Source organism: Platalea leucorodia (genome assembly GCF_965183815.1).
Source record: "Platalea leucorodia genome assembly, chromosome: 21".
Lineage (NCBI taxonomy): Eukaryota > Metazoa > Chordata > Aves > Pelecaniformes > Threskiornithidae > Platalea > Platalea leucorodia.
Window position 1 is genome coordinate 6,193,684 of NC_138843.1, and position 22,517 is coordinate 6,216,200.

At 67.4% G+C, this 22,517-nt stretch overlaps 4 protein-coding genes across 9 annotated transcripts in view; 2 read left to right on the forward strand and 2 right to left on the reverse strand.

The window, feature by feature from the left end:
- Nucleotides 1–582, reverse strand: part of PIP5K1C (phosphatidylinositol-4-phosphate 5-kinase type 1 gamma) — a 50,317-nt gene extending 49,735 nt beyond the window's left edge. For 4 of the 5 annotated variants that reach the window (XM_082331478.1, XM_082331479.1, XM_082331476.1 and 1 more), the window contains exon 1: nt 383–581. In XM_082331478.1, coding sequence (XP_082187604.1) covers nt 383–482 — 100 coding nt within the window. In that variant the 5' untranslated portion in view covers nt 483–581. Of the gene's footprint in view, nt 1–382 lie in introns of all 5 variants that reach the window. The other variant, XM_082331475.1, reaches the window with a different exon arrangement.
- Nucleotides 583–1,229: 647 nt separating this feature from the next.
- TJP3 (tight junction protein 3) lies at nt 1,230–13,667 on the forward strand. Its single transcript, XM_082331107.1, is given in 22 exon segments — nt 1,230–1,402; nt 1,404–1,781; nt 2,233–2,332; nt 6,000–6,188; nt 6,275–6,399; nt 6,618–6,720; nt 6,907–7,360; nt 7,667–7,770; nt 8,752–8,914; nt 8,999–9,089; nt 9,316–9,380; nt 9,561–9,639; nt 9,782–9,938; nt 10,329–10,437; nt 10,891–11,110; nt 11,449–11,645; nt 11,863–11,958; nt 12,248–12,318; nt 12,434–12,745; nt 12,872–13,096; nt 13,324–13,367; nt 13,512–13,667. Coding segments are annotated over 22 exon segments (3,438 nt in total). The 5' UTR covers nt 1,230–1,346; the 3' UTR covers nt 13,612–13,667.
- A 433-nt stretch (nt 13,668–14,100) lies between these two features.
- On the reverse strand, nt 14,101–21,070 carry APBA3 (amyloid beta precursor protein binding family A member 3). 2 transcript variants are annotated; one of them, XM_082331365.1, is made up of 10 exons: nt 19,923–21,070; nt 19,469–19,508; nt 18,868–19,013; nt 18,622–18,708; nt 17,878–18,036; nt 17,339–17,518; nt 16,918–17,130; nt 16,193–16,312; nt 15,227–15,367; nt 14,101–15,074 (listed from the first exon to the last, which is right to left on the reverse strand). In XM_082331365.1, exons 1-10 carry the CDS (start codon nt 21,045–21,047, stop codon nt 15,003–15,005), a joined length of 2,283 nt encoding a protein of 760 aa, XP_082187491.1. In that variant the 5' UTR covers nt 21,048–21,070; the 3' UTR covers nt 14,101–15,002. The 2 variants fall into 2 exon arrangements, with proteins under 2 accessions (XP_082187491.1, XP_082187492.1); XM_082331366.1 differs by lacking the exons at nt 18,868–19,013; nt 19,469–19,508.
- A 229-nt stretch (nt 21,071–21,299) lies between these two features.
- Nucleotides 21,300–22,339, forward strand: MRPL54 (mitochondrial ribosomal protein L54). Its single transcript, XM_082331145.1, has 3 exons — nt 21,300–21,392; nt 21,652–21,808; nt 22,092–22,339. Exons 1-3 carry the CDS (start codon nt 21,317–21,319, stop codon nt 22,222–22,224), a joined length of 366 nt encoding a protein of 121 aa, XP_082187271.1. The 5' UTR covers nt 21,300–21,316; the 3' UTR covers nt 22,225–22,339.
- Nucleotides 22,340–22,517: the final 178 nt, after the last annotated feature.

Below are 22,517 nucleotides of genomic sequence, written 5' to 3' on the forward strand. Positions count from 1 at the left end.
GGTGCCCCGGGGGTCCCGGGCCGAGGGGCAGCCCCGGGGGGCGGAACCATTCTGGGTGCCGGGGGGGGTGAGCGGCGGTTGGACGGGACCAGGCGGGGCCCCAGGGGTGGCACGTTGGGGGGGGGCTGGACCGAACCACTCGGAGCACCCTCCCCCCCCCGGGACACACGGCACAAGGCGGGGGCCCGGCTGGGAGGTACCACTCGGACCCCCCCCCCGGGGGGTGCGGCTGGGCTAAACCACTCCGGGCCCGAGGGGGGCCGGGACGCGGGGACAGACGCTCCGGGGGGCCCGGCCGGGAGCAGCCCCTCGGCGGCGGCGGGGGGACACGGCGGGGAGCCCGGCCGCGGGTGCCGGCCGCCCGCTGCTCGCAGCCCGTTACCTCCTGCCGCGTCCAGTCCCCCCACGCCGGCCTCCGGGCTGATGGCACCGGCACCCGCCACGGCCGAGCCTTCCGCCTCCTCGGGCACCTCCAGCTCCATGGCCGCCGCGAAGGCCGCGGGCAGGGCAGGCCCGGGGCAGGGCAGGCCCGCGCCCGCTGCCGCCGCCGCCGCGCTCCTCCCGGCTCCGGCCGCCGCCGCTGAGGAGACTGGGAACGGCGGGGACCATAGAGCGCGGGAGGCGCCGCGGCTAGACACGCCCCAGCGCCGCAGGGCGGAAGGGGCCGCGGCCAGCACCGGAAGTAGAGCGGTCCCCTTCCGCCGGAATTAATTGCGACATGAGGACTGGCTGTCGCGATAGTCCGCGGGCTGTGGGAGCGGGAGCGAGACCGGGAGTGCTCCCGGCTGGATGGCGCGGGGAGAGGGACGGGGCCTCGCGCACCGTAGAGCGGCGAAGAGAAAGGCCACCCCCGTCCTCTCCAGCGGGCGGGAGGCACCATAGAGTCCCGGTCGCCATGGCAGCGGGGGCGGGGCCGGCCCGGTGCCCCGGTGCGGGGCCTCCTGCCCCGGGCCCCGCCGCCCCCGCCGCAGCCCTGTGCCGGGCCCCGGCGCGGCGGAGGCCCCGGTTCCCCCCCTCTTCCGCGGGGCCGGGGCCCTCCCGGTGCCGGGCGCCGCCTCCCCCCCCGCCGGCTCCTCACCCCGCCGTGCCCCGGGGCCGGCCCACCCCGACCCCGCGCAGCGCCGCCGCCGCTCCCCGGGCCGGGGCCCGGCTCTTCCCGGCCCCGCGGCCCGCCCGGCCCCTGGCACCATCTAGCGGCACCGCGGCGGCCGGCCCGGGGCCCGGGGAGGCCTCGGGGTGCGGGTCAGCCCGGGCCGGCCCCGCCGGTTCTCCCGGGCCGGTCCCTTCACGCCAGTGTGCCCCCGCCCCGGGGGACAAACCCCTGGGGGAAGGTGCCGGTGGCCCTCATGAGGCTGCTCGGCGGCGTCCCCGTCCCCCCGCCCGAGGGGCTCGCGGCCACATCACGGCGTGGGAGGGCAACTGGTGGCCCCAGCGCGGCTGGGGAGGCTGCGGCTGGGCCCGGGGAGCGGCGGCCGCCTGGGCGGGAGCTGCTGCCTGCTCCCCTCGGGGCTGGTGGAGGGCTTCGGCGAGAAGGAGCCGCTTGATGCTGATCTGAGGAGCGGTGGGGAAAGCGGCGGCGGCGGCTCCATGTCTCCGGCTCTGGGGTTCAGGAAGAACTGGTCCCCCCGCGATGCCCCACCGCTGGGCTGCGAGCTGCGGCACCTGTACCGGCCCCGGCTGGAAGCAGCAGCCTGGACAGAGAGCCCAGGCGTGGAGCTGGTTTCTGTCACCGCAGGAAAGCGACCCCGCGGGAGGAGGAATGGCGCGGGGCTGGTCCCCAGGTGGGGGACGGAGGAGAGGGGAAGGGGAGGGAAGGGGACGGCAGCCATCAGCAGGGTCACCTTTTCCCCTACACCCCCCCAGGACCTGGAGCCCCAGGCTGGCCACCAGCCCTGGCCCCTCTTGGGGCACTGGGTGAAGCCGTTTGGTCTCCCTGGGACTCCCGAGCAGGGCTGCTGGGGGGTTTGGGGGTCCGGGGCAGCACAGGTTGGTGCAGAGCCCCACCACCTCCTTGGAGAGGGCCAGGCTGGGGGGGGGAGGACCCCCGACCCTGGCACCACCACCCTCACTATCCGCTGAGCCTGTCCCTGCCCGGGACTTGGTGGGGGGGGGGGGCAAGTGGACGTGGCTGAGCCACCAGCACCATGGAGGACAGCAGGGACAGGCCCTGTGACTCCTGCTGTGCCTGGGAAGGTGCCCCGGGACCCCCTTCCTCCTCCTTCCCTCCTGCAGGCAGCGTCTGGCCCACAAAGGGTTACGCAAAGCACCCTGGAGTGACACCACTGCCACCAGCCCGGGAGCTCAGCTCCTTCCTGGTCGGATCCCAGGCTCGGTGAGTGCCTAACCTCGTCCCCCCGGGATCTGCCGGCCCCGATTCCCGTCTGGGGACGTGGACCCAGCCCTGCTTTCACCTGGGGAACCAGCCATGCTTTGTCCCTCTCCGGGTGGCTCCAGGACCTGCTGACCCTCCTGGAGTGCTGCCCCGATGGCAGGGAGATACCCCGGGGGGGATCCTGGGACCCCGCCGTCGCAGCTCCGTGCCCGAGGGCTGGAGGACGTGCCTTCACCCTACTGATCTATACCCCGGCTGGCTCAGACCTCCCACAGACCCTTTTCCCAGAGTGGGGGGTCAGGATCGGCCCATCGCAATGTGGGTGGGGTTGGGTCTGACTGGAACTTCTGGGGGGATCCGGGACCCTGGTCCTGCACGGCCAGGTCCAGGCAAGGGACGAGCAGTTTTGCAGCACCGGCTGAGACCGGGGACCCTGCTGATCCCAGAAAGGCTTTGGGGTCCCAGATTGAGGACCCCCGTTGGTGGGGGAGCTGGGAAACAGGTTATGGGCGGTGGGGATGGCTGTGGGGCAAGGCTGGGGTGGGCAGGGTGCATTGCTTTCCAATAAATAACTTCCCCACCCGTTGCTGTCCCCATGGTGGGCATTGCCGGCAGTGTCACCCAGCGCTAGGCACAGCCCCGAATCAGGGACTGTGCAGTAGGATGAGCTGCCCCGGCACAGCCCGGACTTCGTTTGGCATTGAAAACCCTGGGAGATGCCGGCCATGGTGCATGTGTGGGGCAGACTGGGGTGCATGGGGCTCCCCGTGCTGCCGGTGCCCGGTGCCAGGCGCGTCGGGCTGGGCTGCGGTCAGCTCTGCCCAGATACTGCCTCTCCCGGCGGGGCCATTTCGGGTGCGGGCTGGTTTCTGTTGGAAACCGGCTGAGCCGGCTCCTCCGGCTGCCAGCCTTGGCCTTTGGCTCGGGGCAGGCCCTACGCCAGGTCCCCGGGGGGGGACCGGGGACAGAACCGGGGCTTGGTGGCACCGTGGGTGCTGCCTGGGCTGGCTGGCGAGACAGGAGCTGCTGCCGTCCCCACGCTGTCCCTCCCGCCCCAGACTGCCGCTGCCCACGGAGAGCCACCGGTGGCAGCGGGACACAGGTGCGTGGGCGATTTGTGGCACCCCGGTGATGGGACAGCAGTGGGAGCCGGCTGGGGACAGTGGGAGGCTGTGTTGGGTGGCAGCGGGGTCAGGTCTGGCACAACGGATGAGCCGTCACCCTGGGGAGCGGGTTGCTCTGGCTGCCCCACGGTCGGGGTCCCTTGGACCTGTGTCTCACGCTGTGTCACCCGCGGGCATCCAGGGAGCCTGCAAGTGCTGACGGGCTGACACTGGTGGCATGGCTGAGACGGGACCCACCAGTTCAGCTCACTGATCCGACAGGAAACCACCCTACCGCCATGCTGGTGTCTGCTGTGTGTTACCAGTCTTACAAGCACCGGGACAGGACCGCGGGTGCCACCACACCGGGGCCCTGCTCAGCCCCAGCCACCCCCTGGGCACATGTCCCCCCGTGTCGAGCACCGGCGGGTGGCGGATGGGTGCTCGGGCTGGTTTCAGTGGCTCATGACGCAGAGCGGAAACCCGGACTCTGCCCTCCGCGCTCGCCGGCTTGCAGCCTGGCCGGCTGGGGCTATTCCTGAGGCCTGGGTGAATGATTACACCGCCCCTCCCCGGGGCTGCCGTGAGCCAGGTCTCATTTCGGGGGCCCAGCTGGCTGCTTCGGTGCAGTTCTGGCTGGGGGCTGGCCACGGAAAGCCCCCGTGCTGGGGCTGAGCCACCGCCGGCCCCAGCTTTCCCATGGGATCCCTGCCCACGGGGCAGCAGCGCTCATCTCTGATGCCTGCTGGTCCCGCCAAAGCTGCCCCGTGGCCGATTCCCAAAGGGGCTGCGGAGGTTTCCAGCTTCCCGTGGTGCCAATGTGGGGGGGCCCCGGCCGGGCTCGAGGGTGGCTGAGCCGCGTTGGGGAGCCAGCACGGCGCCCGGCACGGCTGTCCCAGAGCCCTTGGGCACCACGGGGCCGTGCGGGTGCCATGGGACAGGGTGCTCGGGCAGCAGGGCCAGCGCGGCCAGAACTGGGGGCTGCTGCCGCGGCAGAGCCATTGGCCAATCGGAGCCCCGGGAGATCTGCCACAGCAGAGCCATTGGCCAATCAGAGGCCCGGGAGATCTCCACAGCAGAGCCATTGGCCAATCGGAGCGCCAGGAGATCTCCATGGCAGAGCCATTGGCCAATCAGAGCCCTGGGAGATCTGCCACAGCAGAGCCGTTGGCCAATCAGAGCCCCGAGAGATCTGCCACAGCAGAGCCGTTGGCCAATCAGATCCTGGAGAGACTTGTCACAGTACAGATATCAGCCAATCAGAATCCAAAGACATGCCACAGCAGAGCTGTTGACCAATCAGAGATCAGAGAGATCTACCATGGCAGAGCAGCCGAGCAGTCAGAGCTTGGAGAGGTGGCACTGGTGGCAGAGCCATTGGCCAGCTGGATCCTGGGGTCCTGCTGTGGCAGAGCTGCCAGCCAATCGGTGCCAGGAGACAGTGCCCATGCCTCAGCTGTCGACCAGTCGGCACTGGGGAGATCTCCCCGAGCCGAGCTGCTGGCCAATCCTCGATGGCAGCACAAGGGTACTCTACACCAGGCCCGGCAGCGCTGGCATGGCCGCGGCCCGTTGTGCCCGTGATGGGCTGTGTCTGTGCCTGTGCCGCGGCTGTGGCCGTGCCGTGCCTGCGCCGTGCTGTGGGTGGGACCAGGACGGGCGCTGGCAGCCCTGGGGTGCGCGGGGCAGGGGTGGGACGCGCCGTCCAGGGGCAGCCCGGCTGGGAGCAGGGGCGTTTCACCTCCCGCCGGCCGCGGGCTCAGGGCTGGCGCGGGCAGGCGATGAGTGTGGGTCCCTGCGCCGGTCGGAGGGGTGAGGACCTGGCGGTGGTGGTGGCATTGTGCTGGGCTGTTGGCTTTCCCGTCCCCATCGCCCCGGAGAATGACTTGATGGTCTCACCGGGGTGTCCTTGGCATGTGCAATGGCACGGATAAACCCAGACCCTTCGAGTCCCTGATCAAACTGGCTCCGTCCTGTCCCACCCCATGGGAAGTCGCCGGAGGCCCTGGCCCCGCTGTCCCCCATCCCCTGCAGGGATCCCGCGTCTCTCTGGGTTCACGCTGACGTTTCCTCTGGGGAGCCAGGAGCCGGTGGAGGGGATCCCTGGGCCCATCCCAGGCATTTCAGCCTGGACGGGACATCACCCCGTCAGTCAGGCTCCTCTGTCCTAGGTGGAAAACATTGGATTTGGGGAAAACCCAGGGAAACCAAAGGGTGAAGCCAGGGCACTGGTGCTCCCGAAGCGGTTGGCAGAGCTGCCGGCTCTGCCGTCGTGCTGGAGCCCAGGGCAGGTGGGTGGGAGGGCACCGAAGCACCGTCTGTCCCCTTCTGTGGACACGCATCCAAGGGGATGGAGCTGAACCTCCCGAGGGGGGGATTTCACGCTGCACGGAGGCAGCTCTGGGTTTCGGAGCCAGCTCCCATGCGGGGTTAGCTGGGATGTGACACGACTGCAAGTCCTGGTGGCCCTGGTGGGTGCCTGGGCGCTGCAGGGAGCTCTGTCCCCTGCACCCTCGCGGTCCCCAGTGCCTGCGGCTCAGCTTTGCTTCTGCTCTTTGTTGCAGCCCGAAGTGGGATTGAGGAAGGGGACAGCGGCTGCAAAGAGGAGCCGGAGCCGGTCCGCGCCCCCAGCCACTGGGCAGGGGCTGCCGCACCGGCCGGCCGCCACAGCTGCCATCCCTCGCTTGCGTTGGCGGGTGGCCACCATGGAGGAGATGGTGATCTGGGAGCAGCACACGGTGACGCTGAGCAAGGTGAGCACGGCCCGGGGTGGCCATGGGACAGGACCAGGGTCTGTGGGGCCGGCTCTGCCTGACCCCTCTCTGCCTGTCCCCACTAGGACCCTCAACGGGGCTTTGGCTTTGCTGTCTCCGGAGGCCGGGACCATCCCAACAGGATGACCAGGGACACGGCGGTGGTCGTTTCGGATGTGGTGGCCGGGGGACCGGCAATGGGCCGGCTCCAGTGAGTGCATGGGGATGTGGGGACGTGGGGGGCGCTTGCTGCCAGTGGGGACAGAAAGGGCAGCGAATTGCTCCTGCTGGGACAGGGCCAGCGCCGCTGCCACCCTGCCTGGCTGGGATGGGGTCCCCCTGGGGCAACGGGTGCCCTTGCCACCCTGCCAGCTCTCCCGGCTGGGGGCTGCACCTGGGGCAGAGCCACAGCTGCGTTTTCCCTCCCAGGAAGAAGGATCACATCGTGATGGTGAATGGCCTTTCCATGGAGAACGTCTCGTCCTCCTTCGCCATCCAGACACTTAAAACCTGTGGCAAGATCGCCAACATTGTGAGTGTGCCCTGCGGTGGGATGGGGACCGGCACTGTGCATGGGACCGCACCGTGCCTGTCTCCATCCCAGCTCCCCTGTCCCACACATCCTGGGGGTCCCGTTTGGGACTTAGAAATTGCTGTTGAAACATCTGGCAGAGACAGCTGGCCCCACCATCCTCTCCTTCTCACTTTCCACCTGCAGACACTGAAAAGGCCAAAGAAAGTCCACCTCCCCGCCAGCAAGAGCAGCCCCGGGTCCCCCACCGTGCCCCGGCGCTATGACTCAGATGAGGACTACAGGTCGCACGGTGCGGATCTGGCCCTGCACCGCTCCCGGGATGACCTGGACCACAGCCAGGGCTATGACGGGGACTCGTCCAGCGAGAGGAGCTCTGGCCACCACCAGGATGACCGCCGCCACCACAAGTCAGTGTCCCGGAGCCGGAGGCGAAGCCAGGACAGCAGCCACTGGAGGCAGAGCCCCGGCAGCGACTCGGATCCAAGGGGCTACAGCCGGCACCGCTCTGCCAATGGCTTCAGCCACGAACACGACACCAACGGGCTGGCCCTGGTGTCGGGCTTCAAGCGGCTGCCGCGCCGGGATGTGCTGATGAAGCCCATCACGTCAGTCCTGGTGAAGCAGAAGCAGAACGAAGGTGAGGCCCTCCCGCTCCCTCTGTCCCTGGGTCTGGTCGCCTGGTTTGTGGCTGTGCATCCCCCTGGGGAGGAGGCGATGGCAGGGTTGGTGCAGGCGTCTGACATGTGGCGAGGAGCAGTGCGTGCCACGCCGGGTGCACCAAACCTGTCTGGCCTCAGCCCAGGGTTGCAGAGCTCCACTTTGGGGCTTGCTGGTGTCCCAGGGAGAGCCAGGGCAGGCTTGTAGGGGTGGTGGCGAGGGGGGACGTCGAGGGGGTCCTGCGTCTGCCTGGCTCCAGCACCGTCATGGGCTCTCTCTGGTGCAGACTACGGCCTGAAGCTGGGAAGTCAGCTCTTCATCAAGCACATAGTGGAGAGCGGGCTGGCAGCGAAGGGCAGCTCCTTGCAGGAGGGAGACCTCATCCTGAAGGTACGGGGTCCCATGGGGCGCACAGCACTTGCTGGGGATCGCATCTCCCCCTCTTTGGGTGGCTTGTCCCTGGCTACTGTCACTGCAGGGGACAAGGAAAGACTGTGCTTCTCTCGGCTGCCTGCAAAGGATGGCAGCTTGGCTGGAGGCAGCTCCGTCTGGTGCCCGCACCCTGCCCCAGCTCCTCAGCCATCACCAGGGACCCCGCGTGGGCTCTCGGGGACCGGCTCCCCACGGTGCTGAGGCTGGCTGATTGAGGCAGCCCTGCGGTGTTCAGCCAGGGACAGTGGCTCGTCCCACTGCCACAGTGGGATCCTGTCCTCCGCGCTGTCCCCATGGTGCCTGGTCCCTTGCCGCATGTGCTCCTCCGGGGGAGGAGTCGGCCCGAGGAGCTCAGGTGTTCATGGTGTGTCAGGTGAAACGATGCTTCAAGTATTTGGGGAGGAGGAAATAGAGAGGGAGATGCTTCATTTGCACACATGGGCCAGGCAGACCCATGGCTGCTGGGAGCTGGGGCCAAAGTGACTCTGGGGCAAACGGGACAGATTTCATCCCAGCAATCCGTTGGGAAAAAGCTGCTGCACCTCAGGGAGATCACAGCCCCACGGTCTGCTTGGGGCCTGACTCCCTGGCACCAGTCCGCTGCGTGGAAGGACAGCGCTGGGCCAAGGTCAAAGTAAAACTGAACTTCAGGGAGCGTCTGAGCCGGTCGCTGGGGCTCCTGCCTCCGTGCAGGCCCCCCCTGCAGCTAAAGGCAGGAGTTCATTAGTGTTGCTGATTTGTTTCCTCTGTGCAGGATGAGGGCCCACTGGGAAGCAGGCAGGAAGGGGGATGCAGCCCAGGATAGGCGAAGCCAGCTGGGGCCGGGCTGGGAAGGGACCGGGAAGGCGGCAGTCGGAGCATCCCGTCAGAGCGGGGCTTTCCTGGGGACGGCTTTCCCAGGAGCGAGTGCCCTGAGGCCTTCCGCTCTGTCCCCTCCAGATCAACGGGGTGGCCAGCGAGGACATGTCCCTGGCTGACACCCAGCAACTCATCGAGCGGACAGAGGGGACCCTGACCCTGCTCATCCTCCGGGACGACCGGCAGTTCCTGGTCAACATCCCTGACATAGAAGACAGCCAGAGTGACAGCTCCCGGATGGATGGTGAGGGGACACGGTGGCTGGGGGCCAAATACACAGCACAGGGACTGGACGGTCACTAATGCGTCTTCCCTCCTGTTGCTGCAGATATCTCTGACATCGACTCTGAACTGTCCCATCCGCCATCCCCTGAGACCTCCCCGCGACCTTCAGCTGCTGCCAGGATGAATTCACCACCGTAAGCCCTGCCCTGTCCCCGTGAGCCCCGCTTTCCCCCGTCAGATCCCCCTGTGTTCTCTGCCTGTCTGCCGGGGCTGATTCTCCTCCATCCCGGAGCCCGTTCACCCTGGAGGTGGGACTGCCATTTAGTCCCCAGCTTGCTCCGCTGTCCCTGCTGCCCACTTGGCACTGCTTGCCTGTGCCCATCCGTGACCTGCCTGAATCCTGCCCCAACTTTGTTCCAGGGAGAGGAGACGATCGAACAGGGACCCTGTGGCTGACACGACCGTGGATGATGCTCGGGGCCCTGGTGAGTGAGCTCAGATCAGGCCGGGGGAGCTAAGGGCACTGAGTGGGCTCTGGGCTCCTGTGTGTCTCCGCTGTCCGAACCCCCCTGGCAGAGCCGCGCCAGGTCTCCCCATGCCTTGGGTGCCCCGGCAGTGGTGCAACCACCACCGCCGCCTCCTGGACCAGCCCTCCTTCCCCACAGACCTGCTGGAAGCTGTGGAGGGGGATGGCTGCCGCAGCCCCCACACCAGCCCCGCTGCCCGAGCTGCTCGCAAGGACGGGTATGTCTGCGAGAGGCGGTGGGGAAGAGCTGGGGGAGGTGGGGAGCTGCTCCGGTGCAGGGTTGGGGTCACAGGGCCGGTGACCCCCTGTGCTGTCCCTGGCATGTCACTGTCGGGCTGACCGCGACTTCCCCTGTGGCAGGTACAGCGCCGACGCCAGGGTCGTGCACTTCGTGAAGGCCAAGAGCGTCGGGCTGCGGCTGGCCGGCGGGAACGACGTGGGCATCTTCGTGTCGAGCGTGCAGGAGGGGAGCCCGGCCGACAGCCAGGGCATCCGGGAAGGGGACCAGATCCTGCAGGTACCCAGGGCTGGGAACGACTCCGAATGCTTCTGCACCTGGACTGGCCCCATCCCTCTTGGGTCTGATACCGCCCTGGGGCTTGGATTTCTCCTGCTGGGCATCGTTTTGGGTCAGTGCTGGTGTCCATGGCCCATACCCCTTGGGCTGGCTCTGTGGGCACTGCCCGAGGGGACGGTCCTGTCTCCAGCACCATGCTAATGCCCAGCGGGGTCCAGGCACCACCTCAGCTGGCCCAGTGGCCCTCCTCAGAGTGACTAGGGGTTGTGGCAGGCACTTGGGTGACAGGGACCAGTTACCTCTCCCATGCTGCCCTGGGCACTGCTGTCCCTGGTACCCGTGCTCTCCGTCCCGCCGGTGGGGCCGTGTCTAAGTGCTTTTCCATGGCAGGTGAACAACACCAGTTTCCAGAACCTGACCCGCGAGGAGGCTGTGGAGTATCTCATGAGCCTGCCACCGGGCGAGGACGTCATGCTGTGGACCCAAAGCAAGCAGGACAGTGAGTGACGACGGGACTCATCCTGGGCTTGTGCCTCTCCATTCTCTGTCTCTTCTGAGCAAGCATCAGAGCTGCTGGACTTGCCATGGCCCTTTCTGCCCCCGCAGGGTGGTCCTTCTTCCCTGCACCCCCCTCCTCCTCCTCCAGAGAGGTGATGGGAGGGGACCAGACCATCCTGGCCCTGTTTGTGCCTCGGCATCCTGGAGCACAGGGGCTTTCTGGCACCGTGGCTCAGTCTGGAGAGGCCAGTTTGTGCTGGGGGGTCAGGTCCTGCTGTTCCCAGCATGCCTGAGCCATGGGAGGAAAAGGTGTCCCCAATGCCCTCCTTAGCGGCTACTGTGGAGGCTCCTGGCCAGCCCAGCTCCTTCCCAAATCCCTCCAGCACCTTCCTCTCCAGAATCTTCCTCCTCAGTCACCTCTTCCCCTGATGGTCCCTCTCACCCTGGGCTCCAGTTTACAGGAAGATGATCTCGTCCAACGTGGGCGACTCATTCTACATCCGGACGCACTTTGACTTCGAGAAGGACACGCCGTCGGGGCTCAGCTTCGTCCGTGGGGACGTCTTCCACGTGCTGGACACCATGTACCGGGGCAGGCTGGGGAGCTGGCTGGCTGTGCGCATGGGCAGGGACCTGCAGGAGCAGGACAAGGGCATCATCCCCAACCAGCGCAGGTAGGGATAGAGCTGGGAACAGCCCCAAGACAAGCAGAGCCGGGGAATGGCTCCCCAGTGAGATGGGGACACAGATGGTGGGCCCAGTAAGAGGCAGGGCAAGGGCTGGTGGAGCAGCGGTGGGAAGCATGAGCCAGTGAAATCCTTTCTCGGGGTTGATGGGGCAGCTGATGCTCTGGTTGTCCGAGGTCCCGGAGGGAAGCGGCTACCACAGCCTTATCTGGCCATGCCACCGAGCGGGGACGCCGGCTTCTCCTGCCCCACTCCTCGGAGCTCGGAGAGACAAAGCAGGGGGGTAAATCCGGAGGCTCCAGGTCCTGAGCCCTTTCCCCTCCCAGGGCTGAGCAGATCGCCAGCCTGGAGTCGGTGCTGAAAGCCACATCCAGTGCCAACCCCTCCGGGGCACGGGCCGAGTTTTGGAAGCTGCGGGGCCTGCGAGGAGCCAAGAAGATGCTACGGAAGAGCCGGGAGGACCTGTCTGCCCTCACAAAGCAGGGCCGCTACCCGCCGTACGAGAAGGTGGTCCTGAAGGAAGGTGGGCACCAGGGCTGTCCCCCCATTGCCCAGACCCACCCAGGGGACGTCGGCCCTGGCGCTGCCCTGCTGCGGGTGCTAGTGGGCTCCGCTCTCCTGGGAGGAGTGGGGTGAGTCCCAGGCTCACAGGCCCCTCGAGGAGCGGGGCTGGACGCCTGGGCGCTGCGAGCTCTGCCCTCGCCCCCAGCCTCCCTGAGCCATCTGTCTTTTCCCCACAGCCAGCTTCAAGCGGCCGGTGGTGATCTTGGGCCCCATCGCAGACATTGCCATGCAGAAGCTGAGCGCGGAGCTGCCCGAGCTGTTCGAGATTGCCCGTAAGTGCCCCCCACACCGGGGAGAAATTGTATCCAGCAGCCAGACCCTCAGTGTCCAGGACCTGCGGGAGCTCTTTACCTGCGGCTCTGTCCTGATCCTGCCTCACTGCCCCCTCCCCGTGACACCCCAACACCATCCTGGACTCATTCACCCTCTCCCCAAGCACCGTGATACCAGCCAGGCCCCAGGCATGCCCTGCCTTGAGGGACACAGCCCTGGGGCCGGGCATGGCCCTGGGGGGCCACATCTCCCCCAGCCCCTCTCACGCCATGTCTCTGTGTCCTGCAGCGAGCGTGCCCCGAGACGGGGCATCAGCCAAGGTCATCAAGTTGGACGCAGTGCGGCAGATTGCAGAAAAGGTGAGAGACCTTTCCCGTGTCCTTGGAGCCGGGTGGGCGAGGGCCTGGGGAAGAGCCCACGGCCTCCGTCCCTGTCCCTGTCCCCAGCGGGGCTGATGGCCGTGCCCTGCCGCAGGACAAGCATGCCTTGTTGGACATCACGCCCTCGGCTGTGGAGCGCCTCAACTACATGCAGTACTACCCGGTGGTGGTGTTTTGTGAGCCTGAGAGCCGGCAGGGCATCAAGGCCATGCGCCAGTGGCTGGTGCCCGACTCCAGGAAGAGCTCCCGGCGCCTCTACGCCCAGGCCAGCAAGATGAAGAAGTACTGCAGCCACCTCTTCACCGCCACCGTCAGCCTCAGCGGCAGCAGCAACACCTGGTACGAGGTGATCAAGGACATCATCAGGACGCAGCAGAGCCAGCCCGTTTGGACGTCAGCGGAGCAGGTACAGGGCACGGGGTCACTGCGGCAAGGCTCAGCCTGCTGGGGCTGCAGCCAGGCAGGTGATGGGGCCACGCACCCGTCCCCCGCACCCGTGGGGTCCCGGGTCTCTGTCATCCCCACCCCGCAGGCAGACGTGGCCCTGGAGGACAGTCTGGACCTGCTGAACCCGCCAAGTGCGACAGCCTCGGGCTACCTCACCTGTGACAGTCATGCCAACAGCGACTACGACGACACAGATGGCGAGGCGGGCGCCTACACCGATGGCGAGGCCGAGGACGCCTACGACCAGCCCGGGCTGGCCCGCTCCTCTGAGCCAGCGCAGACGTCCCCAAGCCACGTCCTGAGCGAGCAGGTGGGTGCCCCCATACTGGTACGAGGGGCTGGTGGGGAAGAGGGAGGGCGGCACAGTGCCCGGCTATGGGGGCCAAGTCCCGTCCCCTGTGGCACAGGCAGGGTGCAGGGTCCAGCCGTGCATCCATGCCCAGCTCTGGCTCCCCGCGGGGGAACGCAGCTGAGCCCAGGCTGGGGCACAAATCCTGCCCCTGCCTCTGACCCCCCCATCTCTCTGGTCTTTCCCAGGTGACCGAGCAGCAGCAGCACGGCCAGCGCTACGACAGCATCAGGTACCCTGCGCAAGCCCGGGGGTTAAAGCAGCCAGCGGAGCCAGTGCCAGCTCTGCCTGGCCTGACCCTGCCCAGCAGCAGCCTGTCACTGCCACTTGTCCCAACCGGGTGGCAGAGGCATCACCGCAGCTTCTAATCCCCCAGGGAATACGAGCATGATGCTGTGAGGAAGAGGTTCACACGGGCCAGGGACGACTCGGACCAGGACGAAGGCTACGAGTGGGGCCCAGCTACAGATGTGTAGTGACACCGCCGGCCTCTGTCCCACTGGGCAGCCGGGCCCCTCGGGCCAGCCCTGCCCCAGCCCCACGCCACCGGGCCCCTGTGACAGTGCAGGTAGTGCCACGCAGCACCCCGCGGCCAGGCTGGGTTGGGCCTAATCCTGCTGTACCCCTCACCACCCAGCACCACCAAGTGCCTCCTTCTGCCTTTTGGCCACAGCCTCTGCTGCTGGAATAAAAGGGATGTTTTGACCAGGACGGGCTGTTTCCGTGCACGCTGGCTGGCAGTGGGCAGGGGAAACCCACGCAGCAGGGTGGCCTTGCTGGGGGCCAGGCACCTCCGCGGCCGGAGGCCCTGCCTGCCCCCGAGAGGCATTGCTGCAGGAATCAGGCTTGGGTCGTGCCAACGTCTGGCACCGCAGCGGGCTCAGGGTGCGTGCCCCAGAGCCGAGCCTCCTCTGCTGCAGCCCAGCCAGGGCTCCTGAAACGCAGCCTCCCGCATTCCCCAAAACTTTTATTTTTACATCAACCAAGCACACAGGCAAAGTCAGGTCAGTGCTACCTCGGCTGTAGGGGCCCAGAGACCCACTCACGAAAAGACGCATCACCAGGGGCTGGTCCTTGGGGCTCACGACCCCAAGCTCCCTGCGATGTGGGGCTGGGCAGTGCCGTGTTCCCTTTCGCTGCACCGAGGGCTGCGACCCAGTGCCCAGGCGGGCTGGGGCCGGGCTGTGCGTGCAAAGCGGTTAAAGGCAGCACCAGGGAAAAGCAGAGGTAGTTTCCCAGCTCGGTGCAACAGGTCTGACAGGGGGTCTGTTTGCACCCCCGACAGGCCCCTGCCAAAGCCAGGGAGGAGTGGGTGCCAAGGGTGCTGCTGCACTTAAGGCTGAGTCTGGGAGCTGCCGGCTCTCCCTCGGGGGTGCCAGCGGGCACCCACACCGGTGTGCAGGCTCAGCGCTGCTCGGGGGCGAGCCCCAGAGCTGTGCTTCCAGCACCAGACCCACACGGGGAAAGGCACCGTCGGTGAATGTAAAAGCACTGTGTGGGGTGACCTTTCAGGCGGGGTCCCCGCTCCTCCTGCCAGCACCAGGCCAAGGTGAGGGACCCTGTGAAGCAGCGGGACAGGCACCGTGCAGGCACTGTGAGGCAGGGAGGGGTGAACGGAGGGAAAGGAGGTGCCCAAACCATGGCACCACAGGCCCTGACACTGCTCAAGCTGGGTATCAGGCCCCCAGAGTCTCCCACTGTGTCCTGAGTAAAACCAAAGAGGTGCAGGATTAGGCCTTGCTGGGGGCCAGAGGGCTCCGATGAGGGCACTGGGGCAGGAGGCAGAGCCCGTCCTGCCCTTGAGGCCCCGGGCTCGCTCCTGCCTGGCCCCAGGCACGTGCAGCGATAGCCGGGCACGGCCAGCCGCTCAGAGGAAGATGGGCTGCTCCTGCCCAGTCAGTAAGCGGTACGTGGAGGCCGGCATGGTCTTGATGTGGACCTAGGCAGAGACGCACAGATCAGCTGGGAGACACCAAACCCCGGGCTGGAGGGTGCCGAGGCAAAACCCTGAGCCAAGCCTGCTCCATGTGCCGCCGCGGCTGCCCCGCGGCATGGGGGCCCTGGCCGTCACCCAGCCCGGGACTGGCTCACCTCGCTGACCGCCTGTGTGAGGATCTGGATGATCTTCTCGTGGGGCGTTGCCACCACGCTCTGCCCGTTGATCTCGATGATGCGGTGCCCTACGCGGATGCCACCTCTCTCTGCGATGCCCCCACGCATCAGGCTGCAGATCTGGGGAGCAGAGAGAGCGCTGGTAAGATCAGAGCTGTGCCCACAGCCCAGGGCCGTACGCAACCACCACCCCAAACCCTCTCATCTGTGTAGGTTCCCAGCAAGAGCTCTGGACTTGGGTGCTGGCTCCTCCAGCCCATGGGCGTGCAGCGAGGGCAGGGATGTCCCTCTGCATTGCTGCCACCAGAGCGATGTGCTGAGCTGTAGGGCAAGAGCAGCCCGCAGGCTTTTGTTCCCCTGTCTGATGGAGAGCTCAGCTCCCCCCATCCACCCATTGAATCCTCATGCTCCCATCAAGCCTGGGCTGCAGAGCCAGCGCTTCTCCCTGGGGCGGCAGCTCCCGCGCTCCCGTGGGCTAACCGCGTCTCCAGTTCTAGCGGGAGCATCGGTCTGTGTGCGAGGGAGCTGTGCCACCCCCTCCACCCGCCCACTCTCCCCACCAACTCCTGCTGCTCTTGGAAATGCCCCTCTCTGCCTTTGCAACGCAGCCACAGAGCAGGGAGTGGCTGGGGCACTGGGGACAGCAACAAACGTCACTAAGGGCACGCCACAAAGCCAGGAAGAAACCACCACCCCAAAAGCAAACAGCTAAGGAGCACCAGGGAGACGGATCCAGCCGCCGGTGCTGCAGGAGAGCTGCAGAGAGCCTTTTGCCGTGGCGCAGCAGAGCCCTGGGAAACCTCAGCCCCAGCAGGCACAAGGAGCGCTGGAGCTGTGCGCTCGTCCATGCGGACACAGCCAGAACCGCGTTCCTCTGCCAGACGGGCGGCTGAAGCCCTTGGCCCACCCCGGCCTGGCTCTGCTCCCGTCCCTGCGGGCACTCACCACGCCGTTCTCAACACAGAAGCCCAGCTGGTACTTGGAGTCGGGGCGCCGGATGACCGCCGTGGTGACAGGGGGACAGTGCACGATGTTCAGCGTCACCTCTGTCTGGTGCTTCAGCTCCTGGAAGATGGGATGGGGCTTTGTCAGACTTTGGAGAGCTATTTGGCATGGCTGAGAGGGGCGACGCAGCCACGGGCTGAGGATTAGCAACCTGTTTTCAATGGGGAAACTGAGGCGCACACAGGGATACTGCCATGCTCAAATTCAGGGAGAAGAACTTATAAATCCAGTCCAAGACGTCCCACTCTGCCCCTGAGGCAACACTGTCCTTATTTCCAGCTCCTTCCTGCCCAGGAGGTAGAAGATGCTGCAGGTTTCCTCCAGGACAGGTGCCTGCCTCCTCACCCACCCTCCTCCTCGGGCAGGGCCCTGCCTGCACCCTGCTGCAGCAAGTTTAGTCCCCAGCTTTGTCCCTGCCTTGTCACATCCCTTCCTCCCAAGCACTCGGAGCAGGGGCTGTCGCAGCCCGCAGGATGTGCGTGGCCCCCCGTGCTCCTGCCCCCTCTGCCCCCACAGCCTCCTATCACCCATCTGCCCGCAAGCTGGGACCACTGGGGGGGACCCCGGCAATGCCAGACGCGTCCAGGCTGGTCCCCGCCTCTGCCAGCACTCGCCCTCCGGCCAGGCTGGAGGCCGGGGCCACCCCGGGCGCAGCCCCGGCTCACCCGGATGATGCTCTGGCAGGTGGCGAGGGGCAGCCCCACCAGGCTCGTCCCGTTGACGGACATGAGGCGGTCCCCGATGCTCAGCTCGCCCGACCTCTCCGCGGGGCCCCCGTGCATCAGGTTGGCGATGACCACTGTGGGCAGGATGGAGCCCCAGCCCGACTCCACGATGGCGATGCCCAGAATCTCCCCCTTCTGCTTCTGGATGCAGACCTGGTGGGGGGCAGAGAGGGGTTACGGTCACCAGAGTCACGGGGCATGTGTCCCAGCCCCAGCATGGGTGTCCTGGGCCCACAGCTGGCTGGGTTGGGGCCCAGTTTTGTAGGGAGCACCTCAGCTGCTCAGGGAGCCATGAAGGGGACGACACAGAGGTGCCAGCAGGTAGCCCATGCTGTCCCCACTCCTCCAAAGCAGCTCTTACGTCCTTGCAGTTCTCCTGCCGGGAGAAGTGGGTCAGCTCCGCATTGTATTGCTCCTGGTCCTCGAGGGCACGGCTGTACTGGCGAGGGCTCAGCTCGCTTGGGTCGATGCTGTTGGCCTCCAGGAAGCGCTGGTAGGCCACGCCGAACGCCTGCCCGATAGCCTGAGCAATGATCTGGGCCTGGGGAAAGAGAGGGGTGCATCGTGCCCATGGCTCAGGGCCAACGGTCCCATGGCCAAACTGGAGCCAACAGCTGCCAGCGCCCTGCAATGCCCAGCACAGGCACTGCGTCCTGGGAGCCCCAGGGCACCCTGGCTCCTTCCCTGCCTCAGCGGGCCCCTGTACGGTGCCAGTCCTCTCCCCTTTTCTTGCTGGGCCCCTCTGCGTTGCAGAGGTGCTCAGGCTGGACTCCTTCCCCCTCTACGTGCTCGTCGGGAGCCCCCAGCACAGAGACCCAGAGTACCCGCTCATTACAGCAGGATGGGGCCCAGGACCCCCGCACCACCCTGCCCTCCCGAGGGACTCGCGTGTCGCCTCACATCGGCCGAGTGGAAGACATGGCAGATCATCTTGTAGAGCCGCTTTTCCTCTGCCACCTCTGACCGCCGAGGCAGTTTCCGGCGTGCCATGAGCACCACGAGGGAGCCGATGTCGGCGATGTAGGAGATGGTCTGGAGGGAGTGATCCATCATGGCCTCCTGGCAAGGGGGACACGGGCAGAGACGTTCAGCCCTCCCCGGCCCAGCGGACCCCGTGGGCAGCCCGCGAGCCAGCCAGGCACCGCCACAGGCAGGAGGGGTTTGGGTTCAAATGCCACTGTGCCAGGATGCAGCTCAAATGCCTGGCACACGCTGGGGAGAAACCATGTCTATGCTAAAAGGCACAAACAGCTCCTTCGATCAAGGACCCATCCGTGTCTCTGGGTGCTGCTGGGGGACAAGACAGCTCTCCCCTCTTACTATAAAGCTGAAACTAATCCTGAGGCAAAGAGCTACAGAAATTTCAAGCCTCAGTTCCCTGGAGCTTGCTCTGGGAACTCAGCAGCTCCCGCGAGGCGCAGTTTGCATGAGAAGCCTCGTGCAGCCATGCAGAGAGCTGAGGGACACAACGCGTCTGCGTGGGATGGCTGCGGAGTGACACGTCTCCTCCCAGAGCGTGTCCTTGCCCGTAGGCCATCCTTGGGCACGACCCCACTGGCGTGGGTGTGAAGCAGAGATCCCAAGGCCAAACAGGAAGGTTGCAGCAGCCCCAAAGCCACGCGGGTGCTCCCGTTCCCCGCTCACCTGTGTGTCAGCCGTGAGCACCTTGATCCTCTGCGTGGAGACAAACAGATCCACCTCGGTCATGGGCTGGGACTCCCCCTCCGGTGCCTGCAGAACGAAGCACCCAGGAGAGGTCACTGCTGCTGCCAGGACTCCTCTGGGTCCCTGCCCCGCAGGCGGGGGGTGCTCCTGGGCAGGTCCTGAGCGCTGCCCCACGCCCGCGAGGGGCCGGGCTGGCGGCAGTCATGCCCCCCTACCCTCCTGCACCTTGATCCTGTCCACCGCCTCCTGGGCCTGTGCCATGCGGACGCTGGTCGGGGGGTTCCTCTCCGAGACCAGCTGCGTGGAGCCCAGGTATTTTGCCCCAAAAATCACACCGTCCAGCAGATCCTCTGGGTCACAAGGGCCTGGAACTGAGGCATTGGGAAGGACTAAGCAGGGGCTGGTCCGCCCAACTCTGAAAACTGGGAGTACCAACTCCTACTGCCCGTTAGCTGCATTCCTACACAGGGCAAAGCAGCTGAGCGCTTGGCAGACAGGCTCCTGGCATCACTGCAGGACCAACTCCGGCCCCAGGGCTGCCTCCCCCTTCCCTCGGGCACACCCTGGCACATCCCTCTTTCTCCCTCCCCAAGCCTCAGCATCCCTCCCCGATCCCTGAAGCACCCCCATTTGCTCAGCAAAGGGCGAGCTGGGATCGAACGAGCCACCTGGACTCTGCAGCCATGTTCCCACCCTGCGTGGGCGCAGAGCTGGGCGCTCCCTCCCCGGCTGGGACCCCTGGCCACCCCGCTTTCGGGGTCAGAGCAGGAGGCGGTGGGTCAGGACTCCTGGGTGCTTTTGCTGCTCGAGCATAGGAGCAACTCACCCTCTTTGAAGGCCGGGCAGGAGGATGGGGGTTCCCTGTTCTGCAAAGCAATGAGAGAGCGGGTGAGGCTCTGGTTGGGATCCCAGGGATTCGGCCTGCCCGCCCCGCGGCCAGGCTGCCCCTGGAGCAGGGACAGGCAGGGCACAGCATCCTGAGGCAGGGGGGCACAGGGTCCTGCGGCTGGGGGGCTCTTCAGACCCACCAGCCTCTCCCCCAGGGCATGCACAGATCAAACAGCTGTGCAAGTATCCCCCCACATTCAGGGCAGCAGGAGCCAAAGTCAGTACCGAGGGTCTTGTCTGGGCACCCCAGCAGCCTGAGGGCCTGCAAGACCTGAGAAAAAGACACCCCTGTCTCCCCTCTACCCCCACCCAAAACCCCACGAGGGAGCAGAGCCATGGGGCACGTCCTGGCTTGCTGCTGCACCGCCGCAGCCCACATGCGATGCACTCACGGTCACGCCGCCTTGGGGTGGCTGCTCTGCCTCTGGGGCCGGAGTGGGAGGCAGGGCCACCCAGGCTGGCTCCGGGGAACCGTCCCGATTGCCCTCGCAGGCGGAGTCGACCTCGCAGAGCCCCTCTCCATAATACCAGCTGCCAGAAGATCCTTCCTCCGAGCTCTCAGGCCTCTCCAGCCCTTCGGGCTTCTCCACAGCGGCCAGTTCCTCCTGAGCCTGCAGCACCTCCAGGTTGGTCCCGGCCAGGACGTCGGAGCGGGCCAAGGGCGTCTCAGCGCTGGCCTCGGGCAGCCCCCCCTCGTAGCACAGGAGGCTCAGCAAGTCCTCCCGGTCGGCCTCGGCAAAGAGCAGGCCGTGGCAGGGCCGGGAGCAGGCCGAGTGCTGGGCGCAGCAGGGCCGCGTCTCCAGGCCCCGGCCCGTGGCTACGTGCAGCGGGCAGGGCCGGCACTGGCCCTGGCACTCCCCGTAGCTCCGCCGGGGCTGCTCGCCCGCCAGCGCGGCTGCGCCAGTGCTCGAGGAGGGCAGCGGGCCCCGCTCGGAGGCGGGAGAGCGGTCGCAGAGGTTGGGGTCGAGGGTCTCGAGCTGGGCCAGCAGCCCCTGGATCTCCGAGGGCTCCTCCTCCGCGTCCTCGGCCCACTCGGTCCTGCCCGCGCGGGCGCCGGCCTCGGGGGCCTCGTCCAGCTCCATGCCCGTGGGGTCGCCGCTGCCGGGGGCTCGGGGGTGCCCCGCGTCCCGAGGGGTGCTGCCGGCGCTGGGTTTCCAGCCGGCGGAGCCCCGCGGCCCCGCGGCCATCGCCTCCGGGTCCATCTCTCTTCCCAAGGCCTGGCAAAGCTCGGCTTGCCCGCCCCCACCTCCGCCGAGGCCCGGGGCCGGGCCCGAGCTGGGCCCCGGGCCCCTCCGCCGGCCCTCGGGGACGAGCAGGTCCCGCCCGGAGCCGCGGCCAGGCCGCGGGGCGATCGAGGGGGGCCCCTGCGGCCGCCCCTCGCCCGCAGGGGGCTCAGGGGCGCCGGGCCGCACCGCCGGCCCTTCCTCCGTGTCCATGGCCGGCGGCTCCGGGGCCTCGTCGCTGCCGGGACGGGGGGCGGGGGCCGCGGCCGCCTGGAAGTCCATGCTGCTCTCCATGGGGGCCGCCCCGGGCGGGGAGCGGGGCTCGGCGGGGCGCGGAGGGGCCAGGGCCAACCCTGCCGGCGCCGGCTCTCCCCGCTGCCGGCCGGGCTCGGGCCCGGGGCTGGGGCTGGAGCCGGCCCGGCCCCTGCGGACCCACCGGCTGCCGGGGACGGGACGGGACGGGACGATCCGGTCCCGCCGCCGCTTCTGCTTCCGGGCGCCGCCGCCGCCCCGCATGCGCGGGCCGCCCCTTCCCGCCCCTTCCCGGCCCGCGGCCCCGCAGCATGGCCGCCCGGGTGCTGCTGCGGGCGGCGCGGGCGGCGCTGCCCGGCCCGGCCCGCGGCTACGCCAAGAAGCCGGGTGAGCCCCGGCCCCCGCCCCTGCCCTTGGCCCCGCGGCCCCCGGCCCCGGCCCCGGGCCCTCCCCGGCCGCAGCCCCGTCCCCTCCTGCCGGCACCTCGCCCCGTGTCCCTCGCCCCCAGCGCCGCCGCCCCAGCTCCCGCCCGCCCGCCCGGTGTCCCCCGGCCCCGTCCCTCATCCCCGGCCCCGGCGGAGCCCCCGTCCTGCGCCCCGGCCCCCCCATCACGTCCCCGGCCTTGACCGTGCCCTTGTCCCCGCAGCCATGAAGTCCAAGGGCAAGAACTTGCCGAAGGAGGGGCTGAAGGGGCCGGAGGTGTGCACGGACCCCGCCATGCTCGCCACCTACGCCATGGGGGTCAATTACTTCAAGGAGGGCCCGGAGGTGGCCCTGAAGCCCGACTCCGAGTACCCCGACTGGTAGGTGGTGCAGAAGGGGGGGTCCCTCCCGGGGTGCCCGTCCCTGCCGAGCTGCCGTCCCAGAGCCACGGACGGGAGAGACGGGGAACCATGCTGGGAGGAGGAAAACTCCCGCTCCGCAGCCCAGAGACCTTCCCCAAGGGCCGGGGGAGGAGAGCGGGCCGCACTGCGGACCTGGGCGAGGGATCCGCGTGTCCTGGTCACGCACTCCCATCGCTCCGTCCCGTGCTTGTCCCTTTGCCCTCCGTGCCGCGGCCTCACATCCTCTGCATTCGCCCCCCAGGCTCTTTAAGATCCACCTCGGGCCCCCCAAGAAGCTGGAGGAGCTGGACCCCAACTCGATCGAATATTGGAGGCGCCTGCGGAAGTACAACACGTGGCACCGCAACAGGCTGAAGAAGGGCAAGAAGCTGTAGGCACTGTGGAGCTCAGGACCGCCCTGAGTGCCAGCGCCGGTGGCGCCGGGACCAGCTCCCGCTTTCAGTCTCTTCTTCTTGCTATAAACTTGTAATAAATCTCTCGTGAGGCCGATACCTGTTACGGAGGCTGTGGCAGCCCAGGCCCTCGGCAGGCTCGATGTGGGTCCCCCCTTGTGCCAGTGGCTGGTGAGGGGCTGAGGCAACACAGGCCACAAATTCTAGGTGTATTTGCTAAAACAGAAGCTCAATGTTTTGCTCATAGAGGGAGCCTACACCACCAAATGGGTCCT

What these genes read in the sequence shown, in the direction of transcription:
- APBA3 (XM_082331365.1), bottom strand. Translation starts at nt 21,047, where the DNA reads ATGGAGAGCAGCATGGACTTCCAGGCGGCCGCGGCCCCCGCCCCCCGT. An exon ending in CACCCCAAGGCGGCGTGACC is followed by an intron (nt 19,509 to 19,922) that starts GTGAGTGCATCG and finishes ATTGCTTTGCAG; the next exon opens with AACAGGGAACCCCCATCCTC. An exon ending in GGCAGGAGAACTGCAAGGAC is followed by an intron (nt 17,131 to 17,338) that starts GTAAGAGCTGCT and finishes GCCCCCCACCAG; the next exon opens with GTCTGCATCCAGAAGCAGAA.
- MRPL54 (XM_082331145.1), top strand. Translation starts at nt 21,317, where the DNA reads ATGGCCGCCCGGGTGCTGCTGCGGGCGGCGCGGGCGGCGCTGCCCGGC. An exon ending in CGGCTACGCCAAGAAGCCGG is followed by an intron (nt 21,393 to 21,651) that starts GTGAGCCCCGGC and finishes TTGTCCCCGCAG; the next exon opens with CCATGAAGTCCAAGGGCAAG. An exon ending in GACTCCGAGTACCCCGACTG is followed by an intron (nt 21,809 to 22,091) that starts GTAGGTGGTGCA and finishes TTCGCCCCCCAG; the next exon opens with GCTCTTTAAGATCCACCTCG.